This window comes from Hyla sarda, chromosome 9, assembly GCF_029499605.1.
Source record: "Hyla sarda isolate aHylSar1 chromosome 9, aHylSar1.hap1, whole genome shotgun sequence".
Classification (NCBI taxonomy): domain Eukaryota; kingdom Metazoa; phylum Chordata; class Amphibia; order Anura; family Hylidae; genus Hyla; species Hyla sarda.
This window is the reverse complement of record NC_079197.1, coordinates 55,939,362-55,954,167: the sequence shown is the minus strand read 5'-3', so window position 1 is coordinate 55,954,167 and position 14,806 is coordinate 55,939,362. Positions and strand designations below refer to the sequence as shown.

General features: G+C 40.2%; 1 protein-coding gene across 10 annotated transcripts in view; it reads right to left on the bottom strand.

Annotated features, from left to right (window-relative positions):
• The window catches only part of GDPD2 (glycerophosphodiester phosphodiesterase domain containing 2), a 182,164-nt gene that overhangs the window by 31,479 nt on the left and 135,879 nt on the right, over positions 1-14,806 (bottom strand). For all 10 annotated transcript variants that reach the window (XM_056537825.1, XM_056537827.1, XM_056537829.1 and 7 more), the window contains 2 exons: positions 3,901-3,960; positions 3,713-3,811 (listed from right to left, as the gene is read on the bottom strand). In XM_056537825.1, coding sequence (XP_056393800.1) covers positions 3,713-3,811; positions 3,901-3,960 — 159 coding nt within the window. The remainder of the gene's footprint in view (positions 1-3,712; positions 3,812-3,900; positions 3,961-14,806) is intronic.

Genomic DNA, 14,806 nt, shown 5'->3' with positions numbered 1-14,806 from the left:
AACAGACCCCTATTCTTTATATTGAACCCCTTAACGACCACGGATGTATATTTACGTCCATGGCTGGCTCCCGTTATGTGAAACGCGCTCAGGAGCTGAGTGCGCTTGATACCTGCTGGGTTCCGGTTGCTATCAACAACCAGGACACACAACTAGAAGTTCACATCACCGATCGGGCTGATGTCCGGTATTACCCTTTAGGCGCAGCGATCAAAGGAGATCGCGGCATCTAAACCGGGAGAAAATACTGCCAGTTATTTCAGTGGAGCTGTTCTGGACCGCATATATATATATAAATAAAAATAAACATACGGTATGTGGTATCGCCGCATGCGAAAATGTCCGAACTATAAAAATATAAATGTTAATTAAACCACACGGTCAATGGCATACACAGAAAAAAAAACATCCAAAGTGCAAAATTGCATATTTTTGGTCACTTTTTATACCCTATCAAAAAGTCCCATCAATCATGGTACCGATAAAAACTTCAGATGACGGTGCAAAAAATAAGCCCTTATATGGGGCATATACGGAAAAAAAAAAGTTATAGGGGTCAGAAGATGACAATTTTAAACATACAAATTTTGGTGCATGTAGTTATAATTTTTTTAAAGTAGTAAAATAAAAATAAAAACTATATAAATTAGTTATCATTGTAACTGTATGGGAGAAGAGGGTTTCATTGACAATCCAACACAATGGGCAGCACATTGAACACATTTTATAAGTGGTCAGAAACTTGTAAATAATTTATGAAAGAATAAAGTTACATTAAAACCAAGCACATCACTGTTTTTCTTGTGAAATTCCCAATAAGTTTTATGTGTCACATGACCCTCTTCCTATTGAAAAAACAAAAGTTGTATTCAAAATGGCCGACTACAAAATGACTGCCATGGTCACCACCCATCTTGAAAAGTTTCCCCCCTCACATATACTATTGTGCCACAAACAGGAAGTTAATATCACCAACCATTCCCATTTTATTAAGGTGTATCCATATAAATGGCCCACCCTGTATATTTGCAGATGGCACTAAACTGGGGATGGTGATCACCACAGAGGAGGATAACATAATATTACAGAGGGATCTTGGGAAGCTGGAGGCTTGGGCACAGACATGGCAAATAAAGTTTAATGTGGATGAATGTAATGAACTGTTATGCACTTGGGACATAAAAACAAAATATACAATTATATGCTAGACAATAAGAGATTAGGTAAAATTTCTACAAAAAGGACTTGAGGGTACTGGTAGACAGTAAACTCTACTTTAGTGACCAGCACCAGGCAGCTAATGCCAAGGCTGCCAAAGTCATGGGATCAAGAGAGGAATAGAGGCTTATGACAAGAATTTAGTTTTGCCTCTGTATAAATCATTAGTCAGAAAACATATGGAGTATTGTGTCCAATTTTAGGAACCTGTATATAAGGACATGGCTAAACTGGAAAGGGTGCAGAGGAGGGCAACCAACGTAGTTCATGGTATGGGAGGATTACAGGACCAAGAAAGGTTATCATGCTTGGGGTTACTAAGTTTAGAGAAAATACGTCTTAGGGGCGATCTGATCATAATGTACAAATATATGAATTGACAGTACAGAGATCTCTAGTGATCTTTTTATACCTAGGCCAGTAAACATGACAAGGGGGCATCCTCTACATATGGAGGAAAGAATGTTTCATCATAATTACAGACAGATTCTTTACTGTAAGAGCAGTGAAACTATGTAACGTTCAAGGTGGGGCCTGGATGTTTTTCTGGAAAAATATAAATTGTAATGTCCGTTTCTGTGTTTTTGCATTTTTCTGTTATAGGTCATGTTCAGACATGTTTTGTGTCTGAACAGTTTCAGTGTTAATTCTCCCTGGTTTGGGAAGAGTTAATGCTCTCAGCCTATGGCATTTTGGGTGTGGTTATTTAGACCCAAGCTCTGCTGGATCCAGCTGCTGGTAATTAGATATGTATTTATGCTGACCATGTCATGTTTCTTTATGCACCTTTTGTCTGAGTTTTAACCATGGTTATCTGTTATATATATATATATATATATATATATATATATATGTTAGCCTGCTTTGTTTTAGTACATTTATCGAGTTTCAGTATTTGTGTATGTTCGTTCTGAATTTTCCTTTATATTTTAGTCCATATTCACACTGTGCTTTTTGCCAGTCCTGTATATTCCTGCTACTCTAGGAGGGAGTTAGTTTTGTGCCTGTACCCGTGTTTGCTTGTATTTAGTATTTCTGTTTCCTCCTAGGCTATTATCTTGATCACTCGGTGGGGAGTGCCCGCTGGCTAGGAGTCTATTTGGCTTTGGTATTGATGCCCCTCCATGTTTGGAGTGGGGTGTCTAGTGTGTTCATGATTACTGATCCATAGTGTTTTTAGTATATGATCACTGATCATAGTGTACATGATCACTGATCTAAAGTGTCCTCTGTACATTAACACTGATTTGTGTCCTCTGAACTCCTGACTTGTTCCCCGACTATGTACAGTTCTGTTTGTTTTGTTGACTTATATGCCAAAGCACTTTAGCGCAGGAAGGGACCGGCTCCAAGTTGTCATTCACCGCTAGGGTGTCTAGGCAAGCAGGCACGGAGAGTTGTCTTAGGAACAGCTTAGGGCTCACTTCTCCCTGCCACCGATCATGACAGTAATATTACAAGTTATGGATACTAAGTTTATGAGGACAGGAAATTGCCATATTGGAGTCAGGAAGGAATCTAGTCAGGTAGGGTAAAGGTTGAACCCTTCTTTCAACCTGATAAACTATGACTATATATATATATATATATATATATGAAAAATGTTTAAAAAAATGAAGAAATGAAATTAATTTAAAGAAATGACTGTAAATGGAAGGAGGGTGCAATTTAAAAAAAAGTATTTTAGTGGCACTTTAGTGGCATAAGGAAAAAACCCATTTCAGTATTAAAGGAAAAATGGGCAAACGTTATTTGAATACCTGAGTGAGAAGAAACTTTATATCTTTCAAATCCGTATGTACTAAAAATATGAAAATGTGTGTCGCCAGAAGAGGATAGTGGGCCCAGTCTAGAAGCAGTTAAGAAATATCCACAAGATTTTGGACCAATTTAAATTTAAATAGAATAAGAAACAGCTTTAATCTTATTGATGCAGCATGGAAAAGGATTGATGTGCAAGATTTACAGGAGATGTGTAAACCAGGCAATCATAGACTTGGAGAGTGAAATAGAAGAACTGACCGCGCAGACAGGTCTGCATTCAGTTACAGCAAGATTCATGAAGTGTAGCATTAAAAAGGCCACATAAATACATTCCAGGGCTTGTGAAAATAATGTGTGCAGTCGTAGAAGTTGGCATGATCGAACAGAGCACCATTGTCTGGAGAGAGGTCTCCAGCTTAAAGACTGGGAAGATCTGTCAGACATTTACTTGCTAAACAGTAGCCTCAGTGTATTAGGCTGAGATGAACAAGCTGTGTCCATATACACATATACATTGTACATGAAAGGAAAATGCCAATAGCACAATTTTATGATGATTTCTGCTCCATTACATTGCCTACTAATAATAATGTATTACTGAACAACCCCAATTTTAAATAGTTTTGCTACAGTTACTTGCCAAAATCTACTGTACTAGGTTCTTTGACAGAGCTGAATGAAGTTACTAATGCCAGGATGGTACTCGGGGCATGAGAAGCTGCACACTTACCTGCAAAGAGATGGCAACTGCTTTCCACTCTATTTTCCACCTTAAATCAATGCCAATAATTCCAAGGGAAACCAAAACAACACAGAGACAGAGGATGGCCTAACGTGTAAGAAAAAAACATGTTAGGTAAGTGATAAAATAGAGCAAAACGAAAGAGGAGAACATGTGAGTAGACAATGAGACCTCACCTTATGCAGCCAGTGTAGACTGAGAGGTTGGGAGCACACTACCAGGCACAAGGAGAGTATCTGCAGTAACAGAACACAAAGGAAACATGGATGAAACTGTCTTCAGTGCTAACTGCTAACCTCCTGTATGACCAGCAGATGGCAGCAGCACAACATTCTGCAGATGCCGGCAACGTCTGAAAGTTGCTTTTAGCTAAGCTTATTGAATCGGAGTTTTTTCCTCCAGTTGATAAAGTTGGTAAAAATGCATTCGATTTTTCTATTTGTTGTCACAGTGGGGATCACTGAGGATTTTCACATTAGAATATCACTTCTCAGTTCATCTGTCAGATAAAGTTTTATATATGTATCTAAATATTTCCTTTCGATCTAGTGTTGAAAAAAAAAACTAGTTCATTACGCAAAAACTGTGAAAAACATAGGAAAAATCCTTATAAAATATAACAAACTCGCATAGCCACTTGTAAGTCAATACAACAAATTTTCAACTACAAACTCCTGAAGCTTTAAAAGGTGCAAAATATTCACCACTATGTACATACAGTACGTGGAAATACCTTTTAGGGAAAGCTCAACAACAACCCCCACAGGAGAATTTACACCTGTTTCCACAGGAATCTATAATTTGGGCCCATAACTTTATATGCCCTACAATTTTAAAACTGGTTATGGAAATGGGAATACCTCTTTGAGGTAGCATTTTTTTTTTTCATTTGTGAATGGGGATGTAAGATTGTGCTTTCATTCATCCTTTGAATTTTTTGGGTGGGGCAGTGACTGGGGTGATATCTTTTTAATAGCTTAAAATGATTTATAGCTGAAAATATCCATTAGTGTCCACACATATAGATTGTATGTTACTGTAAAATTAAAGTGTACCTGTCACTTAAATTTTTTTTGACATGTCAAAAGTTGTGATTGGCCAGGACCTGGACATTCAGACCCCGACTACTGCTGTTACTGCTTGCTGATTTCACTGAGGAAGGTCCCTAAACACATCTAAATATCAGCATACCAAGTTTATGCTATATACCATTTAACTCCCTGGTCCCGCACTTCTCTGCCACAAGGACAAAAAATGTATATATATTTTTTTATTTCTTTCATTGCTATCACAAACCAGCATGAACCCCAACAACGTAACTGGAATCTCCAATATCACTACGGGCATCTCTGCATACATTCAGGTCTGCACGCTGCTAGTGAGTACAGGAACCAGGAGGCGCGCACGATCACAGGAAAGGAGCGACATCGCTAGCATATTATCATCATTATCGCTCTGTGCTCAGCCCCACGCTTCTGACACTAGGTCTGCACCAGTCACTGTAATTTCGCTTGTCCAGCTGCAAGAACCAGGAGATCCAACGTGATACAACTCGGTCTGCACCCATAATCTGCATTCACGGCTGCAAGAACCAGAACGACTGGGTGAGCGGTACGCTTGCTATTGATATACTACTACCTCAATCATGTTATTTCTATTTATTATTTTATAGACACCTGCGGTTGGTGTTTTATTAGTTGTCCGGTCTGCACACTGTTGTTTTAGTATAAGAGAGCCATCCCATTCTATTTTTTCCTTTTTGAATTCTGTTACCATCTGAAGATAGAACATGTTCATTCTTCAGGTGGAATCCGCTTCTAAAAGCACACTGGAGTTTTTTTTCCTGAGGAAATCAGTTTGAAGTGGAATTCAAGCGGAAATGGCTGAACTTCCTCCACAACATACTTTACTGCTTCTCCTTCTGAATTCTGCTTGTAATGTCTGCTTCAATTTAGCTTCTATTCTGCTTTAAAGGGGTATTGCGGACATATACATCTTATCCCCTATCTAAAGCATAGGGGATAAGATGTCTGAACTCCGGAGGCCCGCCGCTGGAACCCCCCGGGGTCTTCGTGCAGCACCCGGATTCTATGCAGGGCTGCGTCTCCAGTCTCCTAAACCTCTTTGTTTCCGGGACTGGAGACATGAGGCCACGCCCCTTCGTAACATCACGCCATGCCCCCTCCATTCATGTCTATGAATGGAGGGAGCGTAGTGTGACATCACGTCTCTAGTCCCAGAAACAAAGGTTTCCGAGACTGATGACGCAGCCCTGCATAGAATTTGATTGCGGGGATCCCAGCAGCGGGCCCCCGGCGATCAAACATCTTATCCCCTGCAGCCGCTCCACATCAAATCCAAATGACACACTCTCAATGGTAAAATTCCTCCAATGCAACAACAGGAGTAGAATGGTGCTGGACACACAAGGACGGAATAAGATAGTATTCAATAGACTGCCTGATGAAGCAGTCTATCTGTGAAACGCGTTGCATCATGGGTGAATGAACTATCTTATTCTGTACTTGTGTGTCCAGCGCCATTCTATTTGTTGCTTTGGAGGAATTTTACTATTGAGAGTGCTTCAATATTGCAGCAAGCAGCAAATGGCAGATTTCAACATTTTCCTGACCAAAATTATTCCTCTTCAATTCCTCCCCAATTCCTCAGTGTGAACATACCCTTAGAGAAAAAAATGCACCCGTAATTTTCATTCACTCTATAGCATCAGCTTTTTTTTAGGCGCTGTTGCCCTAGATACTATACAGGTAGAGAGCACATAGCTGGTAGACTAGTGGAAGCAGAAAACAGAACAGGTAAGGTTACTTCATTTTGCCTTAAAGCAATTTAAAAAATAAAAAAGATTGTTCTTTTCTTTGCAGGAAGTAATTCATTAATTTGCTTGACGCACATTTTGAAAGGAATGAGTCATAAAAAAACAAACTAGGAGGGCTTCTAGTAGTTAGAAGCTGCAGCTACTTGTTTCACCATTAAAAGAGCTGACGTTTCTTCAAAGGAAATCTCAGGGACTGTGCTATATGGAGCTGTATGTGTTTAGGCTTGCATGACATGTACTGTATGCAGCAGGCCACTGGACTTTCTATATGAATGTATGTGCAAATAAAACACACATTACATTAAACAAAACACCAATAAAATGTCTTAACTATAGGTAAACAGCTTCAAAGCTTCTTCCATTTTAAGTCAGTCAATTAATGTAATTTTATCACAGAATAACCCCTTCCCCTGCCATGCCTTTAGGGCCTTAGTGCCCTTTTTTTTTTATCATTGTTGCCTTCCAAGTGCTGTAACTTTTTTATCTTAACGTCAAAAAAAGCCATTCGAGGGCTTGTTTTGACTTAAAGATTTTGGGTTAATCTATTTTACTGGTTAATTTAACTTTTTTTTGCTGGTCAAATGGAAAAAAATGTATTTATTTTTTGCATTTTAAATTAATGGTTCTCACTTTCTCACTGTATGGTAAAAATATAATTGCAGCATTATGCTCTGGGTTAGCACAATTACAGTAATACCAAATTTATAGATTTTATTCTCCCTACATTGCAATAATAGAAACATTAACCCCCCCCCCCCCCAGAACGAAGGGCGTACAGGTAGGCCCTCGCATCCTGGGACTTAAGGACCAGGGGCGTACCTGTACGCCATCTGGTTTTCCGGTCACCACTGCACACCGGGCGGTGATCCGAACAGGCTGCCTGCTGAAATCGTTCAGCAGTGCCTAGGGGGGTCCTGAGACCCTCTCCATGTCGGTGATCGCAGCGATTCGCCAGTGAAATCTGACTGGGGAATCACAGCGATTTTGGGTCATTCAGGTTTCCAGTGACCTGGAAAATAAGGGTGACTGGTGCTAGACAGCACCAATCACCCTTGCCCAGCAGGAGTGATGTGGCACTGGTGCCACCTCATGATCACCCTGATTTGTTGACCGGGACAGGCCAACCAATCAGGGCTTATTCTGGGCGGTGCCACTTACGGAAACCGCTCTGCCTCTAGTCCAGAGTGTAAGAGTGGGTGCTGGCAGTGTACTCCAGCAGTGGGGACCCCTGTTCCCTAATGTCAGTGACGGGATTGGAACCCCAGGACTGGTGGCAGTGGCAGAGAGCAGAAGCAGGGCTCCTGCTGTTGCTTAAGTACAACTCCCAGAATGCACAGCCAATAGGCATGCTGGGAATTGTAGTTAAGCAACAGCTGGAAGCACACCACTACAACTCCCAGCATTCACTTTGGCTGTCTGTGGATGCTGGGAGTTGTACTTATGCAAGAGCTACTGTTGCATAACTACAACTCCCAGCATGCACAGACAACAAAAGGGCATGCTGGGAGTTGCAGTGGCATGCTGTCAATGCATTCTTGGAGTTGTAGTTTTGCAACAGCTGGAGGCACAATGGTGTGGAAACACTGAGTTAGTCTGTTACCTAACTCAGTGTTTCCCAACCAGTGTGCCTCCAGCTGTTGCATAACTACAACTCCCAGCATGCACAAGAGGAGTTGTAGTGGTTTGCATCCAGCTGTTGCATAACTACAACTCCCAGCATGCATGGTCTGTCAGTGCATACTGGGAGTTGTAGTTTTGCAACAGCTTGAGGTTACAGGGTACATTTACATGGGTGGGGGCTTACACAGTGAGTATCACGCTGCAAGTTTGAGCTGAGGCACATTTCGCTCGCTGTAAACCCAACCGTGTGCATGTCCCCCAAAAACACTACACTTACACAAAATAAACAGTAAAACACTAGATATACACACACCCTTACACAGTTACCTCCCCTCCCCCAAAATAAAAATAAAAAATGGATCATACGGCACTGTTTCCAAAACTGAGCATCCAGCTGTTCCAAAACAACAAATCCCAGCATTGTCGGACAACCATTCACTGTCCAAGCATGCTTGGAGTTTTGCAACAGCTGGAGGCAGTTGGGTATTTTTGCTTTTTCAATGCCCCTATACAAATCCCTAATATAGGCCTCAGATGCTCTCTCATCTGTCATATTTCAACGCAACAATTTAGGTATTTCCGTACTCGAGAGAAATTTTGTTAAAACAGTTGGGGGTCTTTTTCTTCTTTTACCCCTTATGGAAAGGAAAAGTTGGGGTCTACACCAGCATGTTAGTGTAAAAAAAATGTATTAGGTAAAAAGAGAAATAGACCCCCAAAATTTCTAACGCAATTTCTCCTAAATACATATATACTCCATATGTGGATGTAAAGAGCTCAGAGTGAGTGCGCACCAGGTAAATTTGAGGCCTAAATTGGTGATTTGCAAAGGGGTGGCTGATGGTTGCAGCGGTTCTGACATAAACACAAAAAAAACTCATCCACATGTGACCCCATTTTGGAAACTACACCCCTCAAGGGGTGCAGTGAGCACTTACACCCCACAGGTGTCTGACCGATTTTTGGAATAGTGGCCCTTGCAAATGAAAAATGTAATTTTTTTTTAATTTTTTTTCAGAATAAGAAGTTTTATTTTTCTCACATAAGACAAAAACATGGCAATAACAGAGGAGTGCAAAAAGGATAAATAGCCAATATTATATTAGGGCAAACAGAAATTTAAATAAATAAATATGGCATCAAAATCAGGTGTGAGGGAAGCAATACTCCATGTATAATAAAGAAAAAGAAAAAGGAAAACAGGAAAGGAAAGGTGGGGAGGGGAGTTGTAGATGAGGAAGCAAAAGGGTAAGAAATAAAATACAGGGAACAACAAGGAGAGGAAAAAGAGGAAAGAAAGAGTAACAGATAAGTCCATAAGTAAAAGAGAAAAAAGAAGACATCGTACCTTGCGGTGCGGCCACACCTCCGAAATTGCCCACAACCAAAAATATGGTAAGGCGCAGGCAGAGCAAGGGGAAAATATTTTTTTTCATTTGCACAGCCCACTGTTCTAAAAATCTGTCAAACGCCAGTGGGGTGTAATTGCTCACTGCACCCTTATAACATTCAGTGAGGGTGTAGTTTCCGAAACGGGGTCACATGTGGGGGGGGGTCTACTGTTCTTGCACCATGGGGGCTTTGTAAACGCACAAGGCCCCGATTTCCATTCCAGTCAAATTATCTCTCCAAAAGCCCAATGGTGCTCCTTCTCTTCTGAGCCCTGTTGTGTGCCCCCAGAGAGCAGTTTACATCCACATGTGGGGTATTTCCAGAAGAAATGCTGTTACAAATTTATGGGGGAATTTTGTCCTATTAGTCATTATGAAAATTAGGGTAACACCAGCAATTTAGTGAAAAAAAATCTCATTTTTCATTTTCACGTCCAAATTTTACAAAAATTTGTCAACCACCTGTGGGGTGTTAAGGCTCACTGTACCCCTTGTTATTTTCCTTGAGGGGTTTAGTTTCACAAATAGCGTGCCATGTGTTTTTTTTTTCTGTTCTGGCACGATGGGGGCTTCCTAAATGCAACATGCCCCGCAAAAAATATTTCAGCAAAATTTTCTCTCCAAAATCCCAAAGTTGCTCTTTCCCTCATGAGCCATGTTGTGCGCCAGCAGAGCACTTTACATCCACATATGAGGTATTTCCATACTCAAGAGAAATTGGTTTACACATTTTGGGGGGCTTTTTTTCCCGTTTACCCCTTGTAAAAATGAAAAAAATGGGGCTAAAAGAACATGTTAGTGTAAAAAATAGAGATTTTGAGTTTTCTTCTCCACTTTGCTGCTATTCCTGTGAAACACCTAAAACATTAAACTTTACGAATGTCATTTTGACTACTTTGAGGGGTGCAGTTTCTATAATGGGGTAATTTATGGGGGATTTCTAACATGAAGGCCCGTCAAATCCACTTCAAACTGAACTGGTCCAAGAAAAATTCAGATTTTACATTTTTCGTGAAAATTTGGAAAATTGCTGCTATACTTTGAAGCCCTCTAATGTCTTCAAAAAGTAAAAACATGTCAACTTTATGATGTCAACATAAAGGAGACACATTGTAGAGGTGAATCAATATATAATTTATTTGGAACATCCATTATCCTTACAAGCAGAGAGTTTCAAATTTAGAAAAATGCAAAATTTTCAAAATGTTCATGAAATTTTGGAATTTTTCACCAAGAAATGATGCAGTGGAATATTATTGCCTTTTCTCCATTTTTTCATGATATAAAAAGTGACCAAAAATACGCTATTTTGGACTTAGGAATTTTTTGCATGTACGCCATTGACCGTGCGGTTAAATTAACAATATATTTTTATTGTTCGGACATTTATGCTCGCGACGATACCAGATATGTTTATTTCTATTATGATTACATATTTTTATATGGAATTTGGGAAAAGGGAGGTGATTTCAACTTTTAATAAGGAAGGGGTTAATGGTGTTTTTTCAAACTTTTTATTCAACTTTTTTTACACTTTTAAGAGGAATCATTAGATTCCTCATACAGATCAATGTGGTTTCATAGAACCACACTGATCCGTGTGCTCTGCGCTCGATTGATAAAGCCTGGTCCTGCCAGGCTTAATCATTCACAGAGCAGCAGCCGGCATGGGACGTGAGGTAAGCCCTGCGGCTACCTCAGCAGTGGATGAGGGGGAGGGCGCTACGGGTGAGGGGGAGGGGGCGATCCAGGGATGGTTTAAATGTGCCATTAGACACCGCTGTCAACTTTGACAGCGGCGATCTAAAGGGTTAATAGCCAGCCGCGGAAATAGCAGCATGTCGGCTATTAACGCCGCCCCCCCATCTACAGGAATCAGTTGGGGTCCAGCATGACGCGGGTTCGAGTCGGGAGCCCGCACCATACAATGGTTGCTGTCTCAGGACGAGCTGCCTCATCCTTAGACGGCAACCGGTTAATTTAAATTATAGATTTAATTAAATATATATATATATATATATATTAATAAATAGAGCAGGAGAAAGTCCCCATAGCAAACCTATGCTGCTCTGGACAGTTCCTGACATGGACAGAGGTGTCAGCAGAGAGTACTGTGGACAAGGCAAAAAAGAAATTCAAAAATAAAAGAATTTCCTCTGTAGCATACAGCTGCTAATAACTACTGAAAGGATTGAGATTTTTTAAATAGAAATAATTTACAAATCTGTTTAACTTTCTGGCACCAGTTCATTTAACCTCTTAAGGACGCAGGGCGTACCAGTATCCCGCATCATACCTGGTCGGTCCTGGTGGCTAATGACAGCCGGGACCTTGGGCTAATAGCGTGCGACACCGATCATTGTGCCGCGTGCTATTAACCCTTTAGACGCGGCGTTCAAAGTTGATTGCTGCGTCTAAAATTAAAGTAAAAGCTTCCCGGCAGCTCCGTCGGGCTGATCTGGACCATCGCTGTGAAAGTGAGTGGAGGTCCCCTCACCTGCCTCAGTCACATCCAATCTGCGATTGATTGCTCCAAGCCTAAAATTTAGGCTTTAGCAATCGACCGCCGATTACACTAATAAAGTTAATAAAGATCAATTAACACATTCCCTAATAAAAGTTTGAATCACCCCCTTTTCCCATAAAAAAAAGAAGTAATACAAAATCAAACCTATATAAGTAGGGTATCATTTTAACCGTATGGACCTACAAAATAAAGGTAAGATGTCATTTTTACCGAAAAATGCACTGCGTAGAAACGGAAGCCCCCAAAATGGCATTTTTTCTTCAATTTTGTAGCACAATGAATTTTTTTTCCACTTCGCCTTGGATATTTTAGTAAAATGACTAATGTCACTGCAAAGTAGAATTGGTGGCGCAAAAAATAAGCCAACATATGGAATTTTAAGTGCAATTGAAAGCGTTATGATTTTTAGAAGTTGATGAGGAAAAAATGAAAATGCAAAAACAGAAAAACCCTGCGTCCTTAAGGGGTTAAAAAAAAAAGGTTTCCACCGGAGTACCCCTTTAAATAATAATAATAATAATGATAAGTGTTGCCACATTACAAAATCCATGTGTCAGGGCTAATTTTTTTTATAGAAAAACTTAGAGTTTTTATCTTTTAGAATGCATATGACTTTTTGACTGTTTTCTTTTGTCTTTTTCGGAGCCGGATTAACAGAATACTGCAATTATGGCATTATTATTATTATTATTTTTTTTTACACTTTTCCACTTAAATAATAAAATCATTTTATTTTTCATGTTGTTAAGACATGGCGATACTAAATATATGTAAACCGATACTAAATATATGCCATGGAAACTGGGGCTAGGGACCGAAGGAGCTTTAAATTCTCTCGGCCATCTCCCCATGTGGTAAGTGTTGTGAAATGGACAAAATTTGGTTGGAAATTCTATAGTGTAAACCTAGCCTAATGCTTTCAAAGATGATTTCTCTATGATTAGTTCTTTTTATCCCCTCCCTACCTTGGTGGTGATAGGTCCTGTTTAATTTTTTAAATATGAGAGATTTAGTAAGACCAGTTTAGTCCTCCTCCTCACACAGAGAGAACAGGATGCACAGGTTTGGTTTCTTCCCGGTGAAATAAATGTGAGTTTCAAAAACTGCCAAATGCTTTCACTTAGGCCGATCCTGGGCAGGTGAATTGGGTGCACTGCACCCAGGTGCCAGGGTAGCAGAGAAAGCTAAGGGTGGCGAGCGGGTTGCCCCTACCTCTCAATACAAATGGGTAATGGCAGGATGTTGTGTGCTCTGAGCTCTGTCTGTGGCGCCAATCTTGTATTAGGAATACTGCCCGATTCCACCTCCTCTTTTGCCTGTGAGATGTTGTGTCTCTTCTTCAAGGATTCTTTATGCGGAAGACGCCTCAAAGATGTGAGCTTGCAGCAAGTGGCTGGCTGATACCATGTTAGTACTCTGCTTCCTTTAAAAAAAAAAAGAATGTCTCTGACAGCTCCTAGGGTGTCAGCCAGACCTCACATTAAGTGCTTGTAATAATTTACAGCACCTTAGGTAGTATTTTCTATAAACAGTTTGGCAGGAATTCTAGGCTATTGGTTGATGTCAGGGGGCATGAACTTTGAACCAATGAGGAACTGTCTCACTGCCATGTGCTGTAATGGTCCTATAATCCCTGCCAAACTCTTCATAGAAAACACTGATGAAGATAAATCAGGATATACACTCCATGCATGATGTCCCCCTCCTGCAGAGAAGACCACTCTGTCTGACCTCCTGTCCCTTCAGCTACTGCCAGTCACCTCTTAAGGCCCTGGCTTCTGGTGAGTTTTAGAGGGAGGACTGAAGATTAAAAATGGTTTTGCAAATAGTTTTATATCTATAGATAAATGGCGTTTGGACAATTTGGACCATTCATTAAAGTATAACTGACAGGCTGTTCACGGCACTAAACCAAATACACTCGGTTATAGTGTTTGTCAGAAAAATTAGGTATCACTTACTAAAAATTGGTTCACAATTGGTTTTAAAGATATCGCCCCCGTTGCTAGAATATTAATTCTGTTCAGTGCACGATGGAGGTGGGGAGCCAGCTTGCCAAGGTCCCCTGTCCCAGCCCTGTATGCTACACTATGCCCGCCTATCTAATTTTTTTTATTCATTCTCACATCTCTAGGACAGCCTCTCAGTTTCCTTTAAGCTACAGCTGCAGTGTAATATAATAATCAGGTTTGAGGTTAGGCCACAACTCTTTTACCCCAGTCACATCCACTATTTAAAAAATAATCATGACTGGTGTAAAAATATGCACGTTTTCTATGCCTAAAAAGTAGGCGTAGGAGCTTAATAAATTCCCCCCATAGTCTTTTCTTATTAGGAATTTTATGTGCTTGTATAATGTTAATAATATACAAAAACTCAGGGCACGATGGCCCGAGATGCTAAATCCCCTTCTTAAACCTACCCTATAAAACTTGACTTTCATTTATCAATATTAAATATTTGGTGACCAACAAAAATTGTTTAAAAGTACTTGCTGTACACTGTGCTTATTTATATTTTGTATTATCGATCAGGATCAATATGTTTATCACAATTGAGTCTGTAGTACTCAATGTGATCTTAGAGCTCAGTGTCAGCAACTTTAAAAACCAGTGATTGCCCCCTCTACATGTTTCGGTATACCAGTACTGTCCTCAGGAGGAACATGTTTGCCTCATATTTTAATATTGATAAAGGAAAGTCAAGTT